The sequence below is a fragment of the Athene noctua genome, chromosome 2 (genome assembly GCF_965140245.1).
Source record: "Athene noctua chromosome 2, bAthNoc1.hap1.1, whole genome shotgun sequence".
NCBI lineage: Eukaryota > Metazoa > Chordata > Aves > Strigiformes > Strigidae > Athene > Athene noctua.
Genome location: NC_134038.1, coordinates 124835377 through 124859593, shown reverse-complemented (window position 1 = coordinate 124859593; position 24217 = coordinate 124835377). Strand labels below are relative to the sequence as shown.

Below are 24217 nucleotides of genomic sequence, written 5' to 3'. Positions count from 1 at the left end.
TTGTAAACTCAAAAACTTTGAACATAAAAGGGAGACACTAACTGTACAAATTCCTGCTGATTATAGATTGAATAATTGTTACAGAAGGAGTGATGGAAGGAGAACACTGCAAATCTAAAGTGAAGTTTTGGTTTCCTTAAAGTTTACAGTACTTTGTAATAAGTGTTTCAGCCTAATTGAAATTGGTTAAGGATAAATGTAAAATAACAAAAAGTAATAATTAAGTTACTAAACTCCTTTCTTTCCCAAGTGGAGATGAACTAAGAATCTTTGAGAGGGTTTAAATACAAACGTATTTGAATTGTGGTATAGCAGCATGTATGCAATCTACATGACTACTGAGTGGGCAATAGGTGTGGACCTGGAAAAGATGATGCAGCTTGGGTTTCTCTGGCATTTTATCATTCTTATCTGTCATTGAATACTTTGGGGACTGACTTCATTTAGGCAAGGTGAACACAAAGAGACTGTTAAATAAGTGTTAAGTAGAAAAGTAGTTGTAGAATTAGCTTTCTGCTCATATACTTCAGTTTGAAAGCCTAAAACCACTGGATATTTATTGGCTGTAATGGAAGACTGCATACAATGCAGAGATGGAAGTGGCTAGATATTTTAAAGATGTATATTGTTTTTTAAATAAGGCAGATATTAGCTTAATAACTTTTCTTGTAGTGCCGGGCATATAAACACAAATAACATCAAGGTATATTTTCTTTGTTTGACAGTATTTTTATATGATATTTTAATCCTAGAAAAGATACCTTTCTGCCTTTGTAATGATTCGCATTTTGTGATCTTTGCTGCTAGACTGGGGAATGGCAAGAACTAGTAAAATGCCCGCTGGCCTGCCATCCATCTCTCATATTCTTGAAATCTTTCTCTTACATTTCTCCTCTTGAAGCCTTGTGCTTTGCTGCTTTGTCATAGGTGCTTTTCTTCTGTGGGGTATGGATGATGCCCATCAACCACCTACCTGCTTTCTGCTGGCTCCTTGTTCAGTCTCTTTATCTTTAGGATTCTCATACAAACAATAATTGCATTACTAATTAGTATAGCAGAGCAGCAATCTCGGTGACATCTTTGTAATACTGCTGTCCCCTCAGCAGAAGTCCAGTGGTGATAGCAGCAGTGGTACAGTTGATAAGTTTGGGTGATAGTTCATGAAGTAGAAATTGATTGCCTTGTAAACTGGAGGAAATACAACTTTTAATTGAGCATAACTGGATGATTTTAAGGAGAGAATTAATTCCATTTCCAAACAATGGAGCAGAGAGGAAAAAGCAGGCTTTAGCCAGTGCAGTTCCTGAAGAAAATAAGTTGTCAGGGACGACATGGGTTTGTTTTTCGTTTGTTTTTCTTTCTTTGGTGAGAGTTAGCACAACATGTTTTGAGACCTTAAGGCATGCAGAACTGGAGTTTCCATTCTTGTATCTTTCATCACTGCAGGTGCTGGAGGCTCTCTTGTGACCAGAAACTTGCTTGGGATATGTTGGAAGCAATCTCTTTATCTGAGGGATTTTACAAAGTTGATTCATCCTGGTAGCATATTAATAAAGTTGCTTTCCTGCAATGTGAGGCATTGTTTCTCTTAAAATTTTTGAATGAGTTGACTATTTTATAGCACAATAAATACAGTTTTGCCCAAGGTGTATTTTAGCTCTTTTTGGACAAGAATTCTATTATATTTCCAAAGTTGCAGAATGTTTTGAAATTCTGAACTTCTGAGTCCTGCATGAACAGGAGCACAGGCACTATATCCAGGAAGGTGATTACCAACCTCTGCACAGCACTCGTTAGAACATAGCTGCTTTACTGTGACCAGTTTTGGTGTCCCAACAGAAGAAAGACATGGATAAATCAGAGATGGTTTAGTGAAAGGTCCCCAGGATGCTTGGGGCTGGATCACTTGGCCTGTGGGGACAGGCTGAGGGACTGGGTCTTGTTCAGCCTGGAGACCAAATGGCTTTGGGGGTGGGAACCAAAGCCTCCCAGAGGCTCCACGAGAAGGTTATTGAAAGCATGGAGCCAGGGTCTTCAGAGGTGCATGGTGGAAGGGTAAGAGACAAACACATGAAACTGAAAGAAGAGAGGTTCAGACTGGATATATGAAAAAACATCTTCACTGTGAAGGTAGTGTGTCAATGGGATGGGTTTTCCCAGAGAGGTTGTGCAGTCTCTGTCCTTGCAGGTTTTCAAGGCCAAACTGGATGAAGTCCTGAACAAGCTGGTCTGGTCTCACAGTTTGAAAAGGACGTTGTCCTAGAGACCTCCTGACCCCCCTTTCTGCCTTACGGTCCTGAGAACAAGATGTAGTAAATCGTCATAGGTGTGACACAGGAGAGGCATTCTTTTTTTAAGATTTTGGATTTATCAGCAAATCAAACATGTATTTTGTGTTGATATTCAGTATTGCAGCAGTAGATAAAAGAACAAGCAGTGGTCCAAAATTTGGTGCTTCCTCTAGAGGAGGAAACAGCTCAGAGAGGGATATGATGTAATGTGCTCTCCTGACCCAGACAAAGTCTGTTCTGAATCAGAAAGAAGTCTGTTTCTGATGTTTCTTTTATATCTGAAGTTTTCTAGATGGCAATAATTTTAAAAATCTGAGTTCACTTGCTATCTGGGAAGTGGCTTCCGTACTCTACCAAGCTTTGAAAGTTCCAGAACACAAAAAATATTCCAACACTGAATAATGAAAAATCACAAGACCATGTGCTGCTTTCAGGATTTCCTTTAATTTTTCTATTTCAATTACTTTATATTTTATTTTCCTTCAGGTTAGCATCTAATCATTGTCACCATCTTCAGTAGCAGGCACATTTCTGTTTCCAGATTGCTTAATACATATACTTCTCTCTTAACTTTCTCTTCTTTATTTAAATGATCATATCTCAGTAGTGCTAATATAATTCCATAGTACAAGATCTGTTTTAGTGGTAAGAAAATGTACATAGTTTTATTAATTATTAGAGATTATATACTATCAGATGATTTCCTACAGCCTTTTACTAATTAATTTTTTGTGAACAAATGTTATATACGCTCTTCACATTCTTGTGTTCGCTTGCAGATGGTAAACAGAGGCAGCGACATAGAGACTTCAGTCTTGTTTCTTAGCAAAGAGGTGGGGATAGTGCTCTAAAAGTGCAATAGGAAGGATTCCTATAGTCAGAATCACAAACGCCATTTGCTCTCCCTCTTTCAAAGGGCTGTTGGTGGAGCCATACAAGCAGTGCCAGCCACGCAGATTGGGATGGGAGAATCAGGCACACAGGGCTTGCTTTAGCTTCTCGCCCTTGGATGAATATCACACACCGCACACTTGATACCCTCACCTGCTCTGTGTGGATGTGCTAGGTTACATATCTTTTAGAGTCAAATCTAAAAGAGCCAGTGGATGTGAACTGCTGATATCATGCAATCTATACATTAACTGGTATATTTTCATTTCAGAACAGAAACTGTGAAGACGTATGCTGGAGAGAGACAGTTTTCTAAGATTATTATTTTGATATGTGGTAGACAAGAGGGGGAAAAAAAGGTCTTTCCAGAGACTTTTCATCAATGTGGAAGCATTATGGACTGTTGTATTCTTGAACTCAGATGAGAATAATTGTAATATCTCACTGATGTAAGGAGCCTTATCCTCTTAGGAAAACTGCAAGGAGTTTGCTTTGGTTGACGCTAGACCGGAAGGGTAGGTAATGGGTATAAAGAAAGAGTTCTGATATTTTTCAAGCAGTGTACATGAGGATGAAGGCTGGAACAAAGGACTAACACCTGGAACCACAAGGACTCATGTGGCTTCTGACACCCTTGGAAACTGAGCTTACATTTAGCCCACTGATGAGGGTATGTGTATTTTATGTAGTGTTTTTATCCTGAAGTAAATGGTGCCATGCAGTGTGAAAGCTTCTCACAGTGTTTCTGGCCGTATCAGAGAGAGCAAGGCTGCAGATACTTAAAGGATGATCACACCTGCCAGAGATACCTGGGCTGAGTCACAAACATACTGCTGTTTAACAAGCTTGAGCTTTCAGTGAGCTTGGGTTAGGAAATTCAGTTAATTAATTCCTTAGTCTTCACTGTGTGTAATTTAACAAAGGTGTTGACAAGAAAACCTCCTAATATAAGCAGTGAGCAAATTGCAGTGTTTTATGTCATGACGGTAATTGATTGCTGTTAATAAAAGATCATGACTAGAAAATCAAGATTTCAGTAGTAGATGATGGGCTGGAAAATAAACTTAGCAGAGGTTGAAAAATATTGTAGACGACTACTGTATGACAGCAGTTTCTTCAGAGTACATGCTTGCCAAGCTAACTCATGAATATATGGGAAAAGGTGATTATTTAAACAGATGAATACTATATTTACAGTATAGAAATGAAGGGTAGCAAGCAAAAATACATATTAAAGCAGTTGTTACATTTGAAATAGTAAAATAGGGAAGACTTCATTGTTATACTTAACCCCTCAGCATTTTTAACAAGTTAAAAAGCAAGCAAACAAACCAACAAACCCCCAAACCTTATATTTGTTATCTGGAGTAGATTAAAAATGTTACATTTGAAAACCAAGTAGGGATTGTACATGCAGAGATAATTTGAGAAAATGCAAAGAATTTTTTTTTTCCTTCAAAATTCTCCATTGCTAACAGAATTTCATGCTAAATTTTCAGGGAAGTTATTTTTAAGTATGCAGAAAATCTTAATGACTTGAACCAAAATTCCAGATAAAAATATACTGAAGATCTGGAACAGAGAATCTAAATTGGCACTTTTAACTGAGCTGAGACAAATTGAGATGATGGTTGCCATGCTTTCCTTCAAAATCTTTCCTTTTCTAGTTGTCTTTCTGTTTCCTTGTTATCATCCCAGATGTGTTTTCCATTTTTCCTCTTTTTAATTGAATGCTTGTAATTTTGTGGCTGACCCAGTCTTTGTCTTTCTTTCTGTGCTCTTGTATCGACACACAGCATTTTATATTAAAAGTCCTTTTTTCTGAGATGTCTTTCTGCAATTTAAAACCCTTCCATTGTGATATCAGCTGTTGATTCATACAGTCAAAAATCATGTTTTCATTTTTCCTGTAGGCCTTCCAGTTTTTACCCACTTATTTCTCAGTAAGCACCACCACAGTCCAGCTTGTTGTTACTAATAATCTTGGTTTACCTTTGTCTAAGGGCTTAGACACATAATCAAGTTACCAGAGTTTTTAAAATTTACCATGAGTCAACCAAGTTGTGTTAATACCCATGTGTGTGCCGACAGTCTGAGACAAAAGTGACTGATCCAGGTTCATGCAGCTTGCAATCATTTTTCTTTCTTTGACACCCATCTCTGAGTTGTTCCACTGGCAACATCTTAGCTCTGTCATTTCTCTGACTCTTCCTTACAGCTCGAAGTCATCAATAATTTAATCCCCTTCTCAAGATCCAATTAATTGCCTCAAAAAATAATTTTTTCTTTAGTTTGGGGGATTTATTTTGTTTTTAAAGTTCTCAATTACATGATTATATTGTTGATAAAGCGTATTTTGATAAGCTTAGAGACCTCCTTCTATTCCTATCATTGCCCTCTTCCTCAAAAGCACTTTCTCTTGTTTCATAAGTGTGAGAATCTCTCTGTCAGAATATACAGAGCTACCAGATTATCCTCCTTCAGAGGCTTTCACAGAACTAATCTCTGCCATAATACATATAGAAAACTCACTTAAACAACAACCCACCATGGTTATGCAAGGGCTGAGTCATAATGCTGGTATCGAATATTTAAAAATGCTTTATTTTCTATTGCATTGCTACCTTGATCCCTTTCTTATTCCTTTTTTTTTGTTTTTTTCTGCTGATATTCTCTCATCCTTTATACTACAAGATCTTTTACGCAGTCTGTCATTCACTTTGTGACTGTACAGTGCCTAGTACAATAGCGTCTTGGATGTTTTTTGCGAAAAATGGTAAACCATTAACACACCAGAGCATCCCACAGATTTGGGGAAAGTTTAGCTCTGACTCTGAGGGGTCTGTCTGTGTGCTAACTAGGTTGAGCTCTGAAGCTGCCCTTTTGGAAACAGTTTGCATTTTGCCAAAGCTTTTCTGACGATTCACCATGAAGAGACTGCCATGTCTCTAAAAATACCTACTCATGCTACATTTTCTTAGCAAAACAACAGGAAAGCGAACATTTAGGCTAAAATAATGAAATGTGAGACCAAATGTGCAGGGTTTTTTTGTTATGGGGGTTATTTTTGGTTTCGTTGTTTTGGCTTTCCCTAATAAAGTATGTGCTACAACTGTTTACCAGGTTAATGAATGCCAGAATCTAGGCTTCTGCAAATGTAAGGCTTATTTTTAAAAATTCTGCTTTATCCAGCTGTTGATTGGCTTGGCACCTTGGAAACCTGTTAATCTTGAGCTGGATGCTGTGATCAAGCTTGCCAAAGTCACGTTAAGGGGAAAGAGAAGATTGGTTTCCTGTATAATCTCCTATTTAATCACATTGTCATCCTAAAGCTCCCAGGTGATGTAAAATTTCACTTCTGTTATTTGAATGTCCCCCATGGCTGAAGATATGACATAACAATGCCCAATTAGCTCTAAACAACAACAAAATTCTAATCAACATTGTTTTTGTTTTTTAAATGCAAACATAGCAGAGGATTTCAGCAGCTACTGTGGGAGCTGGTAGCCCTCCTTGTATAGTAATTGTGGGAGAGCACAGTTTTAGAGCATTTAGTGTAAATATGTATGTAGTAGGCAAATGGCCAAGCTCTGCAGGGCCCTTGCCAAGGACCAGAGAGGACATCAGGACTAGATTTGGCAGTTGCCAGGCTGTGAACTGTCCATGGCCCTTATACAAGGAGTCAACAATTCCTGCTTGATATCCCCTTAATGAATACATGTTCTGTTTCCTTTTTCCTTTGTTAAAATGTATTTCCTCAGTTTTTCCTACATGCCAAATATACATGCCAAACAATTAATTGGAATTCATTTGGTCTTTCCATAAAAATTCTACCTTCAAATAATTAACGTCAACATAATATTGTGTAGCATTGTTGGAGCAGCATTTTGTGCTTTCTTCAACATCTTTCAAAATAATGACATTGCTTAGACATCTGGAGAAAAGTTCATAGATAAGAAATTTTCACATTTACCAGCTGTGGCCTCTCTGCTGAACTAAGGTCCCTGCTAATGGTGCATTTGTGGGAGTGCTGCTGATTTTCTAAATATGTGGCTCAGACATTTCAGGTTGGTCAGTTTAGGATGAAACGAGACAATCTGTACTCCCTGTTGACATATTAGAATTTGTCAGTGTCAGCAGTTTCACTTCATGCTACACTAAAATATTTCACATTTTGCCTTTGTTCTGAATCAGTTTTAAAGATTAAGTGAAATAAAAATTTAATGGAAATAACCTTTCATTTTTTTCCTTTACCTATTTCATAGCACTCAAGAAGTAGTAGCATGTCACAAGGACATAACGTACCATCTCAAATCATGTCCCAGCAGGACATGTGATGTCGTTCTTACTATTTTGACAAGATTAGAAGATAAGCAGTTAGCAATATTTCTGTATAAATTTTGCATATTGAAATTAATTGTTCCTCTTATTGTCACAGTGAGGCCTGAGCTTTCCATATTCAAAGTATAAATCGAATGAAGACGTAAAGATATTTCTCCTTTTTTGGATTTAGAATTCTCTTCAGCATTAGATGAATTAAGAGATGAAAAATATATCTAGGAGAAAAACCCAGTATTATAAATTAATAAGAGTTTATATATATAAACACGCATTTCTTTATTCTTTGTGTATGTTTGCTTACTGCTTCATGCTTCATTTAATAAATAATAATGTAAAAAGTCTCTACTTGAAGGAACTTGTTGATCTTTTGAAGAAGAGAATGATTTGAGAATTTTCAGTTATTTGGAAAGATACCCAGTTCTGAAGTGGATTACTCCATTAAAGGGAATCTCATGGTACTCAGAGGAGCACTTTTTATTTTTTAAAAAGGAAGACATAATATAAAGGCCATAAGTGAATTTGCAAGTGTAATGATAGCTATATTAACCCAGTGAAAATTTATTACAGTAACAGACCAAACACATCAACAGATTTTACACTATGAATGTAACACTGCAGTCAAAATCAGTAATTAAGCTCCAACTATACTGACCAAAGTTAAGCGTGGGTACAGAAAACTAACAAGAAAAATGAGAGATCTAGAGGCACCACCTAATTTAACTAAGGAGTTTCTACCTGTAAGTAAAGGAAAATAATAAAAAACCCTCTTACTTGAAGGGCCCAGTCTATTGAAGATGGTACACTTCTACAGTACTAAAGAAGATAAGGCACATATAGTCTTGAACAAAATGCTCAAATATGATCACATATGATAATTAGCAGTCTGAAAAGCATGGGTTCATATTATAAGAATACCTCATTGAAGCTACTAATTTTATATAATAAGTCATAGTTGGTAAATATTTGTGAAGCATCATCAAAACAGGAAATTATTTTTCAAACAAACTGGGTTTGTAAACCTGCCAAATAAGGAGGAAAGGGGGGGAAAAATAGATAGGGTAATTATTAACATGACTTATTTCACTTTTATTAGTTTCCTATGAAAGATGAGGAATTGGGGGCTACAGTAACGTATATTACTGAAGATCTTCCATACTGCAGTGGAAGGAGATGGCGACCTGCAGAATCTCAGAAAGGCTGAATTTCAGAAGGTTCTTGGGAAAAGTTCTATACTGTTCTTCAGAGCAACCAAAAACTCATGTAACTCAGGGAGGGAACAGTTTCCTTAGCTGTCACAAATGACCATGAACATCCACTTGGTCCTATTTTCCTTGCATAGGCAAAGTATTTCCACTGCAGTTTCATCATAGTTCTTATCTAATTTTGTTTTTTTTTACATCTTAAAGGGGTTGAATAGATTCTTAGCTCATATAAAAATACTCAGTAGTTTATAAAATGAATTCATTGTAATTGTATGCTCCCCTCTTTCCTGGGTTGCCTTGATGTCAGGCTTTGAGTTTTTTCTCCATGTTTAAGAAGCAAAGAAGCTCACAACTTCTGCTTTCCATGGTAAATTTACATGACCATGTCTGTCCCACTGGGAAAATAAATGTAATGTTGAGTTTGATTCATGTGATTTGTCAATATAATTAAAATAAATTGAATCATTGTGATTTTTTGGATATGTGTTGGACTGTGGCCAACACAAGACATGACCAGCACTGTAAATGATCTCTGTGGCCTGGAAGATGAAATTCCAATTTTAGCAATTCTGGCCTGACCCAGAAGCCTTTTTACTTCCTTTGGGAAAATAGGAAATATTTCTGTGCTTCATGATTTATTTTTTTTTATAGGGTGAAGACCAGCTAGGCAGTATCCCTTCTCGGCAGCAGAATGAATGATAGTAAAGGTGGTGCCATGACACTTGGGCAGTGGAAAATATGATGTATTCACCATGGAAGTGCTGTAGAAAGCTAACAGCCACACTGTCCATTGTGCAATTGTTGTGTCAGGTTTAATGTCTGGTTTGTTTGTTTTCCTCTTATTTAAAGGTAGTGTTGCTTTGAGGGTGGTTTATGACACCGTGCCTCATTTGGTGGCAGAGTGGCACCGAGGAACTGCAGCGCTGGTGGGAAAGGGGGTTTGGACGTGCCCTTTCTGAAGGGGGTTGAGTTTTGAGGGACCCTAGTGTCCTGGGGGCTGGGGCTTTTGGGGCGGTGGGGAAAGCTCACCACAGTCGTTTATTAATGCTGTGATAGTGTCAATGGTTTTGACCACAGGCCACTGTTTTGTAAACCTATTGGGATTTAAACACTACACTAAACTTCTGTCCCCTTGCTGCTGCTTGTGTTGTGCCACTGTTTCCATTGAGGAACCGTGTCAGAAGTTGTGACAAAGGGAAATTTTAAAGAACAGTCAAATTTGAAAGGCTCTGGGGAGGTTATAGGGCCTCTAGATATTTTCCTACTGGACAAGATTTTTCAAAAAATTCAAGAAAAATTTGAGTGCGATTTCTTTTATTTTCTGCTCCTTTTCCTTTAGCTCGGTAGGCATTTTAAGATCACTGTAACATAGGAGATGTATTTGGACTCCTGTAAGCAAAACATTCCTTGGAAAATAATTTTCTTTATGTCAGTTCAAGACATCTTATTAAACTCTATGCTGTAACTATTAAAGGCTTCACAACAAAAAAAAAAAAAAATTGAAAAGTTAAAATTTATCTTTATTTTAAACTGTCAGTTTGGTGACAACTATTGTTTGCTCTCATAGTGGTTAAATGTAGGCTGCTGCATCACTTGTGATTGGGCAAGTTCGTTCTTATGCAGACATAAACGTGGCACGATTCAGTCCTACCTAGGACCTGCTGACATACTACAACACATGCATGACCGCTGTTCTCAGCTGTAATCTCTATTCTCTATTTGTCTTGTAACTGTGAATTTATATTGAAGGCAGGCGCTGCAGTCAGCTACATTAATATTTTACAACTAGACTGTTGCATGTCTGTCTGAATCATAAATGCCCTAGATAACCATGCCTTATTTTTTTTTCCCATGTCAGTTTATGAAAGGATAGTGACTCTGAAAAGCAGAATATAGAAGAAATTCAATGTTTTGTTTGGCTTTTGCCATATTAGGATCTAATATTTATGTGTTAAATGGTGTGTTGCAGTTATTCTCTGCTTCTTTCCTCTGCTAACGTCAGAAAAATATAAGCAGTAACTAGGAGGTTAAATTCCTGCTCAACAGGCATATTTTTGGATTTACGTTTTTTGTAAGAGAGCTCAGAGCAGAGCTCAGCACTTTGCAGCAGAGGGAAGCGCTGTGTGACAGAACCGGGCATCCAAGGGAAACATGGCTCGCAGCAGACATACATGATGGGAACGAGATGCTGTACCAGTTCCTCCAGTTTCACAGGGACCTTGCTTTTTCCAGCTGTTTACCCTTGAGATGTAAAATGGCAATTTGGCATAGGCTAACAACCCAGTGTGATGTGAGCATCTGCGTAAAAGGCTGCACATATAGAGCATGCCCAGTGATATGAACAGCCTGTTACCCCACCCCCAGCCAATCTAGGAAGAGATGAAATGAACTTTGCACTCGCAAATGTCACTGAATACATTTTGCACAGGATTTTAAAAGGTTCTCTTATAAGCACTATTTTTAACAGCCAAATCCGCCCCCCAAAACAGAAAGGAAAAAGCCCTAGGTTATTTTTCTGTGATCGATCTCAGTTTATGATCAACTGAAGCTCTCTCACAACATTTACCTGAAGCCTGGTTTATTTTACATTTTTATCATTCAAGCTGAGATTTCTGGAGGTGGTGTGGATTTTTTTGATTTTTTTTTTTTTTTTTTTTTTTACTGGCATGAGAAAATTTGAGAATTTAATTGCAGTAGAATACTCCGAAACAGGGAGGCTGCAAGCTTGAAAGGCAGAGGGAAGAGAAGGAAGGCTCTCACAGCAGAGCATGGATAGGAAAGGAGCAGTGATTCTGCGGTGCTCAGTGTGCACATGTTTTATGAGATCAGTGCCGGGCGCTGCAGCTGCGGACAATAACTGAGCTGTCTGGCTAATGAAGGCCACCTGGATCAGGCTTCTCAAAAGAGCCAAAGGAGGACGTCTGAAGAATTCTGATATCTGTGTAAGCCCTATGTTTTCATTATCAGCATATATTATATGTATTGCAGAGAGAGAGAGAGAAAAATAGATGGTGAGGAGAGGACAGTTGTTTTCATTCTGATTGAATTAGCAGAAGTCTATTTTGTATGCAGGGAGATGCAGAGGGAAAGCATAGCTGTCATTATTTATAGAGCTGTTCTGGCATTGTGGCTGCTTCTGTTGTGATATGGGGACATGTGTTGAGTCCAGACGGATTTTATTAGTTGGAAGTTGATTTGTGGTCATTTGCATGTTTTGCTGAAGGGCAGAGATGGATATGAGCCATTTGCAGTTCTGATGGGGAAAGTGTGTCAGGTAAAGAGGTTGCCCTAAAATAAAAATGGATAGCAGATGTTGAGTATGTTAGTAATGATATCATGTAATGGCAATTATTGATACTGAATTTACATTTTGATTATAAAAAGTCTATTTCCTTGCTAATGCTGTCACTGTTTAGAGTTTTAATTTTTATGGAGCCATCCTTGAAGCTGCTGTGTGTCCTTCAGCCCTGCACTGCACCACTGCTGTAACTGTACAGAGCAACTGACTCTGCTTGCTGAAAAGCACACAAATAAATGCAGGGGGCTGGTGCAGGAAATAAAATACTGGGGAAGACACCTGCACTTTGGGGAAGTGTCCAGAAGAAAACATTTACCTAGACATAATTTTTCTAAGTGACTTTCACTTTTGGACAGCTACTCTCAGGTATACAGAAGTAAGAGAAAAGGCAAGGTGCATTCCCACTTCTATTTTTATTTTTAACACTCAAACAACCTGTGACATTATTTTTCCTTCTATTGTGCAGGGTTCGGCGGACTCCTACACCAGCCGTCCATCTGATTCAGATGTATCTCTGGAAGAAGACAGGGAAGCAGTGCGGAGAGAGGCAGAGCGACAGGCCCAGGCACAGCTGGAAAAAGCAAAGGTAAGGTGTTACTTCATGTCACAGACTCGTACAATGTTGAGCTTTAAAGGACTGTCGTATCATCCATTACTGTTTTTATTGTTTTAACATAGAGCATAAGTCCTCTTGCAAAGATTTTCCTGACAACAGTAGAAAATGCATTTTCCAGGAAAAATCACTTTGAATCAGTTTTCCATAAAAGGTGCTTGATTGACTTGCATATTTCAGAATAATCTTATTTAGCTGTGTGCATTTTTTTTTTCTCTGATTGGAGTTATTATTTGCAATGTATAGGGTAAAAGCTTTGAGTTCTTACTGAAGATGTTTGTGGAAGTTTGCCCATGGATCGCTATGGCACTGAAAACTTGCAGTTCTAGAAATCCGACATCAAGCATCCTATTCCTCTTCCTTCAGTGAAGGATTGGACCTTGCAAGTCATATGTAAATACGGAGAATCTGTTACAAAGGTCTTTTTTGCCTGAAGACTTCACTGGCTTTCTTTACAGTTTGCGTGTTAAATGACCCCGTGAGTAATATGCTCTGGGACTTGTAAAGATTTCTCCTTCTATCTCCATACTCCTGGCAGATAGTGACAGTTTAGTAGGAAATACTAAATGAGCTTTGGGTTCTTGCTGTGTGTTTATATATTTTCCACCAGATGCATTTAGGACTGTGAGGGTTTTAGCAGTGAAAGGGTATGGGCTTGGTTTTCTTTCATCTGCGGTGTATCTTTAAGTGCTATTGCACCTGTGAAAATCATGCTCATCTTATTTGTTATCATTTGTTTATCACGTTGTTCCAGTTTTTCTTTTTTGTATGCTGTCTGCCAGATCTTGGTGTATCACTGTTTTCCAAGATCTGTTGTCCTTTTTCATTTCTCATATTTAAATATTTAAATACACTGTTGAGATCCCGCCTCAGATCTACCCGATCTACATGTGTCTCTCACTTTCTCTCCAATTCCCCTCCTCCATTTTGCCTTGTTCTTTATTTCCCTATCTCCGTTCCGTCTCTCATTTTGTTTCCTTTTCCTCTGCCAGCGCTGCCTCTGCCCATTTATGTCACCTGTTTTACAAGGGTTCTTCAGAAATTCAGGAGTCCAGATCATTGAGCTATGCACCTGATCGTATGGTGAGGGCCAGCTCCATATACAATGCAGTACGATACTGCACAAGCAGACAGCTTGATCAGGCCAGAAAGCTTGAACAGAGAAGCCAAAGAATTTTTCTTTTGAAAAATGTAATTGTTGACTGATATTTAATAAGAGCTCCTAAAGCAGCTTTTTAATGAGATGTTGACACTTGCCAAGAGATCCTGAACATCTCTTTGAAGTCAGGTCCTGCTGTCCTGGGATCAGTATAGCAAAAACTTGACAGAAGCAGCCCGCTTCTTCCCTTTTCACTTTCTATCTTAGAGATGTTGCTGATCATGATCAGGAGTTTCACTTTTATCAGGGTTGCTTTTTTCTAGTTTGAGATTTCTTTGCTCCTAGAAAAGGTGATAAACGCTGCCCTGAAATTCAGGTGAAGTGTTGAATTTTATCAGTAAATGCACAATCTTTAAAGGAAGAGTTGAAGTAATAATATCTTGCCAACTAATCAGGGTAGCAGTACAGTACTTGCTGCTGAACTGATGCATCTCTTAACGATGAGTAAATCTATGTGAGTGTTGCTATGGGAATTTGGCTTACTGATGCTGGCTTGAATGCATGGACAGCCCTTATGTAATATTCATGACCTCTAGCACAGCTGCCATTGTAGTTTGTACAGAAACTGCTAGCAGACCCTGACTTTTTAAAACTGTATTTCTATACATCAAAGCAATGTTCTCACTCCAGCTGGCAGGAGATATAGTCTCTTGGTCTGACACTGTCTGAGACTGTAAGACAACTTGTGAACAGTCAAAGTAGCAAAGGCACTGCCAAAATCAACCTGCTATAACAATGGGTAATTCTAGTCATATAGAAAATGCAAAATTAATTATTTAAATCATTCATGCTTTAGAATGGATTAAAGCTGGAACATTAGTAGTTTTGTTTCTAGAGTCAAATGTTAAAATTCTTTCCAGGCTGTAATATATGGAAACGACTTTATTTAGTGGCTATAGTGGTGTAATATTTAGTTTAGTGTAATATTTAAATTAATAATATTAAATAAAATATTATATGGATTTGGTGCTTACATTTGAAATAAGTGCTTAAAAAGACATAAATGAAACCTAACCCAGTAGATCTAAAATATGACAGGGTGTGCTTTTCTGGCTTTATTGGTGATTCAGCCCTTCGCCTCCCTGAAACATGGTAAAATTAATGCAGCGGTACCTTCTGTTGGTGCTGCCTGGCTCCTGTGTGTACCCAGATCTATTTCCTGCACGCAGTGCGTTTTGCTGCCTGCTCTCCATTGCTGCCTCGCCTGCACCCTGACCGGCTTCAGGCAGAGCCAAGTGATGCAGCTGCTTTAACTTTTCACCTTTTAATACTGTGAGTGGAAGTGTTGATCCTAAATAAAGTCATTACCATTTTATTTGTCACAGGCATTAGAAGAGGATGACATACATGAGTAATACAGCAGTGGAGGGAAAATGATAGTGAATTAAGGGTAGATAAAAAAACTGTTGAACTGTGTCACGCACTTAATGAAAACAGTTTAATGACATCCATTTTCCTTCCTTACAGCTAGGGAATACACCTTAAACTGAAGAGAAAAATATAGTAATAAAGCACACAATGGCAAATTGTTAGGAGGATTTTAAGATTTTTAAATTTGAATTTTGATGGATTCTAAGTGTTTGTGTAACATGAAGCCAGGTTATAATATGCATATCTGATATGTATCCAAACAGGGAAAATAAAACCAAAAAAGCTCATAAGAAAATACACATTCTGGCCATTTCTATGTGTTTATTTATTTAATAGAAGCATTGGTTCTCTGAAAAATGGTTAAGCATATTTTGCTGACTCACTTTGGCATGTGATTTACTGTATGGAAGGTGGGGCCGCAGGCACATGTTTGGAGTAGTCCAGGGACACAAAATTACAAGGCAATTGATGAGGCTACCTGCAGGCCAGCAGCTAATCCCAAGGGAAAAGAATCTTCAAGTGAAGCTGTTAAGCTTGAAGTTGAGATGAAATGTTCATGGTTAGAACAGTTTAGCAATGAAAATGCAGCAACGTGAAGTTTTGTTTTGTTTGTTTGTTTTTTGAAATAGAAAAAAGTATTTCAAGGTATTGAGGATTTTCTTGGTAGCCTCATAGACCATAGCATATGGCTGTTTCTAGGACAAAGAGGACCCATGTTGTGGGTGAGTAGGGCATGCTAACAGTGCCCAAATCTAAGGGCTTGTACTCATATTTTACTGATTTTCCTGTTTTCATAAAAACACAAATCTTAAGCATTCACAAGCCATAAAATAAATAAAAAGCCCAATGACATTAATTGCTTTTAGTATTGATTTTTTTAAGAATTGTAATTTCTACAGGAAAAAGCTTTTTTATTTTAGTTTAAAATATTGCACCGAGAGGGATGAGGTCAAAGTGTGAGGTACAAGTATTAGTGAGACCTTTAAATTTGGTACTAAACAAGCTAAAGTTTTGGCCCTCTGTAGTGCTGGTAAAAATCTATTCAAATGTTCCGTTGATTTATTTTGCTTCAAGCACATCATATGTTATAAACTAGTTTTTGACTGAAATATAGTGAGTCGGAGTGGTCTGTAAACCTCTTATCTTCCACAAGAGCAACTTCTTTCTTCTCTTCAGTCTCTTCAATTTTTTACAATTTGCTGCTTTTTTTTTTTTCTCCCATGTCTTTAGAACTCCTTATGCAGAGACAATTTTCAAATGAGATTTATAGAATACTTCCAGCATTTTGGAAAATGAATTAATTTTTTTTCCAGTTATTGGGTACACATTGGGTACTGAAAGGGCCAGTTAGTAATCCAGGTTCTGTGTCTCACCTGTGATTAAGGGACAGCCCTATCTATGCTCTTTGCTCTCTGTTAAGGATTGTTCTCAACAGTCTTTGGTCCTGAAGTTTCTTAAATGGCTGTCAAAGTCAGATCGTGACCTTCCAGAGGTCAGTAATTGTGTCCATAATAGGAAATCTCAATTCTTTCTAGCTCTGCTTTGTACTCCACCTAATGCTCTACTGCTGGCATCCTTTTAGGAGTTTGTTAAAACTTGAAATATCCATATTCCTAGTTTGAAATGCCATTTAAATAATTTTTACATTAAGATGGTGAACCACTGGAATTTTGATACCAGACGTGCCTTTGCTGGCACTTAGGCAATAAGTTGTTGTGTTTTACTTTCTTGATGTGTGCTGTAATAGTGGTGATGGCTTGTGACTGTGAGTAATAATGCAACGTCTCAAGTGTAATGCATTGCCTTCGTGCATGGGTTGAGAACCACAGCTTTGAAACATGTAGCAGGCTGGGATAATGCCTACATATCCCTGCAAGGCTGAAGGCATGAAAAAGATTGTCAGATGTAATTATGCAGTGCAGTGTGCCAAGACTAGTTATTTAAGTATTTATTCACTCTCAGACTGGTTTCACAGCCTCTGAATGACCCCATGCTGCTAGCAGGCAGCTGCAAAGCTAGTTAAGGTATGTCTACTTAAGCTGCAGTAGCATTTTCAACGGACCAGAAGTGCCCATCACCTTGATGTGTGTCCTTATATTATGTCAACTTGTTCTATCATGGAGACTCTATTTTCTCTCAATTACAAGAATATTGTGGTGCTGAACAGCACCCAAAGCCATAGCAACATAGGGTAGTACTTTATGTTAGATGTGTATGTTAATATTTTTTCCCTTGATTTCGTCTCATTTGCCATTTTGTTTTAGAATACTTCCATTGTATGTTATCATTTAGATAGCTAATGTTGCATGTCAGAGTTTCTGGGATTACATGGGAGCTGGCACTGTAGTCTAGCTGGAGATAAATGAGTTGTTGATGCAAAAGTATAGTTGCAAACCTGGTTGTTGCTTAGCTGCAGGCAAGTTCTGCATTGCTGGATCGGCTCGAATCAGGTTACAGATACCTTTTTCTTAATTTTCTTCATTAATTTCTGCTGCATTTTCTTAGAACTGTAACATTGTAAAGCAGCCCCCTTTATACTGCTGTCTGTGACCTATACTTTTTTCTTGTTTATATTCATGATCTATTTTGTCTTCAATTTAAGTGTATATACTTGTTCTACACTAATGTCCATCATTTTGTTGGTTATTTGCCTGAACAATTTATCCATTCTCACTGTTGGGCTGCATTGTTCGTGAGCTGGAATTGTTTTGTCCAGTGGGATCTCATGTAACCTGGAATCAAATGCTCCAGAAATAGTACCCTCTCTAATTAAAAAAACATCTGTCATCTCCCATTCATACTGTGATTACAGAGTGATCAAATCTGTTTCGTAAGTATCCTTTCCTCTTCCGCCTTTTGGGTGTGAGTAGAAAAGAGAAGTGAAGGGAGATTAACACAGCCTAAATTTGGATACCTAACTGTAGATAGATCCTTTAGTATCCTGATGTTCAGATAATCAGCAGGAAGAGATAAATTGTCTCTGAGGAATGGAGAGACAATACTGAGAAAAAGTCCTGAGAACAAGCATAGCTCTTCTGCCTGCTCTCACCTGCTGCTTCCACAAGCACCTGCTCACTTCCTTGATGAGAAATCTTTGCTCTGACTTTATGTGCATGGTCAAATTACTGTATAAAGGGCAACAATACAAGTGTTATTTTTTGTAAAACTAAGTCAGTTCTTTATTAAAAGAAGTGTTGAAATATTTTAACCAAATTAAGCGTTGTAAGCCAGGTACAAACACTCGCGTACATCTTAAATCCTTGTCTGGACATTTTTCTGCTCCTCCTCTCTCGAGTCCGTGTGGCAGATACAGCCTGTTAGCTGTCAGCCTCTGCTGCATGGCTGGCACTGCAGAGCTTACAGCAGAGCTTCCAAAACCGTGATATGTCTGTTGCTGGCCACTTGTTTGTGGTGACAGCCACATGCTACCCTCTGACCTGTGGCTGCTGAGCCAAGCTGCAGAGTAAGTGTGCTCAGGCCAGCCCTCGCTCTGGCTCGGGCAGTGCTGACTGGGGGGTCTGGGTGTTGGGCCAGATGCTGGCGTGGGGATCAGCAGAGGCTGTGGAACTTCGTGGGAATTGTACGGGAAGATGAGAAGTGGCTTTGGGGATGCTCTCTGTCACTGGTGGGGAGTGAGTGTGGCTGCTGGACCCTGGGAAAGGAGGAATTAAGGTATGCCTTTGCAGGCTGCTGGCACAAAGGTGAGCACTTTCACTGATGTTAGACAGAGGTAGATGCTGCTGGTCACTCTAAGCAATTTCCAGTTAAGACATACATGACTGGGTTCATTAACTTTTTTGAGGTTTATAGGGTCTGGTTTAGTTTTGCCAACATCCGAGACAATATGCTGTAATCCAGACCTTCACATTTCTCAGGAGCTGGTCCAACTACCTGAAGGCTGTTTTTTTAAGTGGTTAACATATGTCTTTTTACTTAAAAGAGAATACTGATTCAAAAATAGAGGGGAATATAGGATTTCAGTATACAGGCCATTGTTAAAGGTAGCTGAAATGTTTGTAATCACCTTAAGGTAAATGCTGAGATTTTTGCATCTGTAATATCTTTTTTGGGGATAATTTCCATAATTTTATCTTTTCTACTCTAAATGATTGATGTATATTTCCCATTTCAATTCCATCTCAATGTAGAATCTGTCTAGAGATTTTTGTTTGGGTTATCTTTTTAAAATTTTTTATTTTTTCTCAAATTAAACATGTAAAATATCTTCAAGGTAGGCATTACTAATGCAGGTTTATACAAGTCTTAGGGCTCTTAGTTATTCTTGACTTCAGTAAAATATAGGATTTTAAATGTATGTGAATCTGGACCTGTGTTTATGTCTGTGTGTGCTCATACATATATGTATGCTTTATCTATATACCCATATATACATACATGTGTATATATGGATATACATGTGTATATAAGTATACACGTATTAGATAACTAGCACTGATGAATTGAACTGGCCATTTATGTTCTACAGCTGGTAACTGCCCATTATAAAGTGTTCCTTTTTTACGCAGAGGGAACTGTTGTAACAAAGGATTAACTTGTGAAGAGATAAAAGGGTTTTATCAGAGAACACAGCTATTCTGTAATCAGAGCTTGTAGTGGACTGCCATGGGCTTTTTGGGAGCAGGAATGAGGTGGAGTAAGGCAGGCAAAAGTGGCTCACCTTGCAGAGATGCCCCAGCTAACACTGACCCATGTGATGTGGTGTGGTGGCTTGGAGAAGGGCTAATTTGGACAACAAAAGCATTATACTTTCTGCTGTTGTACCTAAGTGGCTATTTTCCAACCAGTTCGGGAGCTAACCTGATTCCTCTAGAGTGGACACTTGGCTGATGTGTGTTATTGATGTAGGGAGGTGCTTGTCATTTGCAATGAAAGCAAATCCTCAGACACAGTATTTGAGTCCTTGGCAAAGATCTGAATCCTTTCCCTCCTAACCCGCTCTCCAAAAAAAAAACAGGAAGGAGAAAAAACAACCACAAAAAATATTCAAAGATACTTTTTTTTTTTTTTTTCACAATTGCAACTTATTTTATAACATTACTGATACCTATAGTTAGAACTCATTGGCATTTTGCACACAGAGTGCTTTGGGACAAAATTAGACTGATGTTAGGTGCCAATTCAAAAGCGTTTCCTTTGGAAAATTTAATATTAGTTACATAAAGTAGTCACTGGTGGTATAAAACTTAAGGAAAATCAGTAGGAGACCATCTTTTCATCTATATTCTGTGTAAAGCTAGTGCACATCCTAGACCAAAAAACAGCGTGAACTACCCCTAACATTCACCTGTGGAGCCTATAGAAACCTCTGAACATGTCCTCTGTATGTTTAACCCCCAATCCTGCACTGACATTCTCCTCCAGCATTTCAGTCACCTGGGTTGTATTCCCTAATTCTATATGATACATAATGTGCAATGCATAAACTTTAAACTCTATTTTATACCTTTAAAATAAATAGTCCTGAAGTAAAATATATATGCTGAGATACATCTTAGTCTGCCACAAAATATCAAAGATTAAGCAGACATTTATCCTTTGTGAAAGTATGGATAATATTTACCCTTCTCCTTCCATTTTCGTGATGTGAATGTCACCAGTGGGTTTTAGTTGTACAACTTTGACAACTACCAGTTTTATTTTTTCTTCCTTGATTGAACAAGTTCAGCTCTAATAGCAAGTAAGCAAGCAATTAAATACTTTTATTGCATTGGTATGAAACCTTAACATAAGTTTCAGGTGGCATTCTCTAGCTTTAGATGGAATAATACCAACTGAAATGTTATTCCTTGCAGTTATTTTTCTTAAAAATCCTCCTCCTCCTTGCTACATAGATAAAGAGGATCTATTTAGAGAATCTGTTTCATCCAGGATTTTTTATTTAAATCCAAGTTTATTGGTAGCAAGACACATGCAAAGTTTTAAAAAGTGATACAATGTCAAGTGATACAGCTGTGCAGACAATTGAGATTAATACTACTGAAGAAGATCAAAGGGTTTCTTCCATTTTCTTTTTCTTTACTATCTCCAGGTTTAGTTAAGTCTCCTTTCTGTTCATATTTGGGTAATTTTAGCATACTGTAATTGTTACATTACTTTTAGCTTTATTCTTTTGGTTGCCTCTAATAACTGGCATTAAAATTTTAACTTTCATTTGTTTATTCTTAGAAGTAAGACTCCCTTCTTGCATGTTGGAATGTTTAGTGAAATAAAATTTTCTCATCTTTCTGACTCTAACCCATTTTGGCTTATGAGTGTAAAATTTGTACTTTTTAGTTCTTGGAAAAGTATGATAGTAAAATAAAACATTTAAGATAAATATGTGACCAAAATACATATTAACAAGACTGTCCTTTATTCTCATTTTGGGACTCTTATCGGGTAGATACCTATTTTCAAGATGATTTGTTGTTTATTATAGCTAGAATCCAAAATAAATTTGAAAACTGATGCCCTATTTTCAGTATTTTGAAGAGATCTGCATTTGACAGGTATGGAAAGCAGGGGATGCACCCCATGGTTTGTGTTTTTATTGTGCAAATATACTTGTGTTATTGATATGCAAGCCATCCTTTTTCAGTGACTGGAGGAAAAGGAAAAAATATCTTAAAAGGGAAGATGAAGGATTAAACTCCAGCTGCTTTGATTATTTTGACTGGAGATGTCAGATTGTTGAAGTGAGAGAAGAGATGCGCCTGCTGCTTTTTGGCTCCATCCATTCTGCCAATTATTTGAAAATTGAGTTTTAAAAAGTTGGATTCTAATGTTTCACTTGTGATGAAATAACACAAAGCACTTGGGGTTACTATAACTCCTCATCACCTCTGTCTGTCATAAGAGAAACACTTCCTGACTGAAATAAAAATGAGAATAAATGCTGAGTACCTGCCATCTTGCAAATCAGCTGTGCACATTGCTTTTAATAATCAGCAGTAATAAATGGCAGTAATTGGAAAGGCAAATGTATTTCTGACTTTCAGTAGCAGTCAAATTACAGCTGAAAGTATCCTTCCCAGAGGAGCTGTAAGGGAATTTACTATGCTTATCCCAGGTCTTTCATTATTTTGACCCTTTACTCCCTTTTTGCAGCGAGGCATGCGACTCACCCACAATGTACTAATTTCCTTGCCTTCTTCCCTGTCAATTCCTAGTAGTTTAATCCAGTTGAGGGGTAACACAGAGCCGCCATGCAAGTGCTCAACTGTTATTTTCTGCCTTTATAGTATCCCTAGTGTGTTCAGTGAAGCTGGTCTGGTGGGGGCTGAGTGTGGGCCTGCCTTCTCTTGCTGCCTCTCTGGTGCTCAAGCAGTCTGCTGCAGGCACAGGGATGTGACATTAGGTACCCGGACAGGAAGGTGAGGAAGAGGAGTGTTTCCAGTGCCTGTCCCCACTCAGCTGACAGTGACCTGTGGACCCAGATAACTCTAGCAGCTTGTGACAAAGGAGATGGGTGCTTCCGTCTTGTGAGGATAAAGCTGTGGAGCTGTGCTGGTGTACACGGCTATGTATGTGTGAACTCAAATGCAGTTGAAACCCTTACTTGTTCCTCAGAAAGGGAAAGATTCCTTACTCCTGGTTTTAAACTTTTGCACATAAAATCACCAGATTAAATCACCCAGCCTATAACTGTATCCTTGCTATTTGCCTTCCAGAGCAAGAGTTTATCTTGGTGTTAGACTCAGTACTAGGTAAAATCTCCAAGGAGAGCTCTCAGACCAAGAGTTTCTTGGTTGTAATTGAGGTACAGGTCTGAGGATGAAGAAGGGTTAGGAAAGGGTAAACGGGCCAAAATAGTTTTAGAAAGGAACAGACATAGTGTACATTGATTCACACAGCCTTGTTCTACGATTCAGTTTGAAGAAAATCTGGTGGGAAGGAGGGATACAGGGAGCTGAACGTTGACATTCTTGAGCACGTTCAAAAGACTCAACTTATACCTTGCATATTTGACTTGACAGTCTTTCTGTCACAGATTTTGATTGTGCTGTGTCTCTCTGGCAATGTAGTTTCATGGCAGTGCCTTTGGCTCCAAAGCATTAGTTTAAGAAGTTTCCATCTGCAGCTGCTCAGTTCATTTATTTTGGTAGGGTTATTTCTCAGCCAGTTAACCACAGTGAGCATGGTACAGCCTCATAGGCAGCTGCTGTGTGGTGTGGCACAGGGACGTGGATGGAGACTGAGTGTTCCATACCACAAGACTCAAAAAGTAAGTGTACCCTTTTCAGCTCAGAAATCCATCTTCTCCTGCCTGGAGTAGGATCTTGCACTTAACCTACTGCTAGTTTCTGATACAGCAGCACATGCTGTTAGTTGTTCATCAGTTACAAGTGAATTTGATTGCTCTTCAGGGCTTACCTTCAGAAGCTCTCTGGTGTGAACAGGGACATGTCTACACTCTTGTTACTTAATCCCAGGGAAATGAGCAAGACATAACAGGGTATAAAGCAATGTATCTCCTTTATCTACTTCACTCTGTCATGAATTAAGATTTTTTTTCTCAAAAATGGCATGTTTAAATAATTCTTCCTGAATGCCCCTGGCAAATCCAGGCTAGAAATTTTGCCTAGTGCAATCTGATTGGATAATTGTGTTCCCACAGTCAGAAGTAAACCTGCATTTTTTCTTTAAACTTCAGTATGTGTTGCAGCAATATCCCTGTATTCATGAGCTATAGGCTCTCTGCCATTACTGCAGAACTGTTGAACATTCAGACAGGAACGAAGACAAGCATAATTCAATAGCTGGAACATGTAACGTCAATACCAGCCTGTATGCATCTTTTATGTCATCACAAAGACATTTTTTGATACCTTTTTCTGTTTTATTCATCACTGGGTCTTGAAGCTATGATCATTAATTCTAGGCATCGTGAATGTCTGTCCTTGTACGTGGCTTCCCACAGATTCTCCCTGTACGTTTTAATCCTGATTTGAAGCTCTCACCACAGTGGTCTTTTGTCAGAAAAAAAACCCACTACGTGTAATAAGCTATGCCCACTAAAGCAAACTCCTTTATGAGAGTCTGCAGTAGCAG

The 24217-nt window shown here is 38.2% G+C and overlaps 1 protein-coding gene across 11 annotated transcripts in view; it reads left to right on the top strand.

Moving 5' to 3' along the window:
- The window catches only part of CACNB2 (calcium voltage-gated channel auxiliary subunit beta 2), a 263484-nt gene that overhangs the window by 162180 nt on the left and 77087 nt on the right, over positions 1 to 24217 (top strand). For 8 of the 11 annotated variants that reach the window (XM_074900176.1, XM_074900177.1, XM_074900179.1 and 5 more), the window contains one exon: positions 12490 to 12609. In XM_074900176.1, coding sequence (XP_074756277.1) covers positions 12490 to 12609 — 120 coding nt within the window. Of the gene's footprint in view, positions 1 to 11339; positions 11668 to 12489; positions 12610 to 24217 lie in introns of those variants that run through there. The other 3 variants (XM_074900181.1, XM_074900182.1, XM_074900185.1) reach the window with 3 other exon arrangements.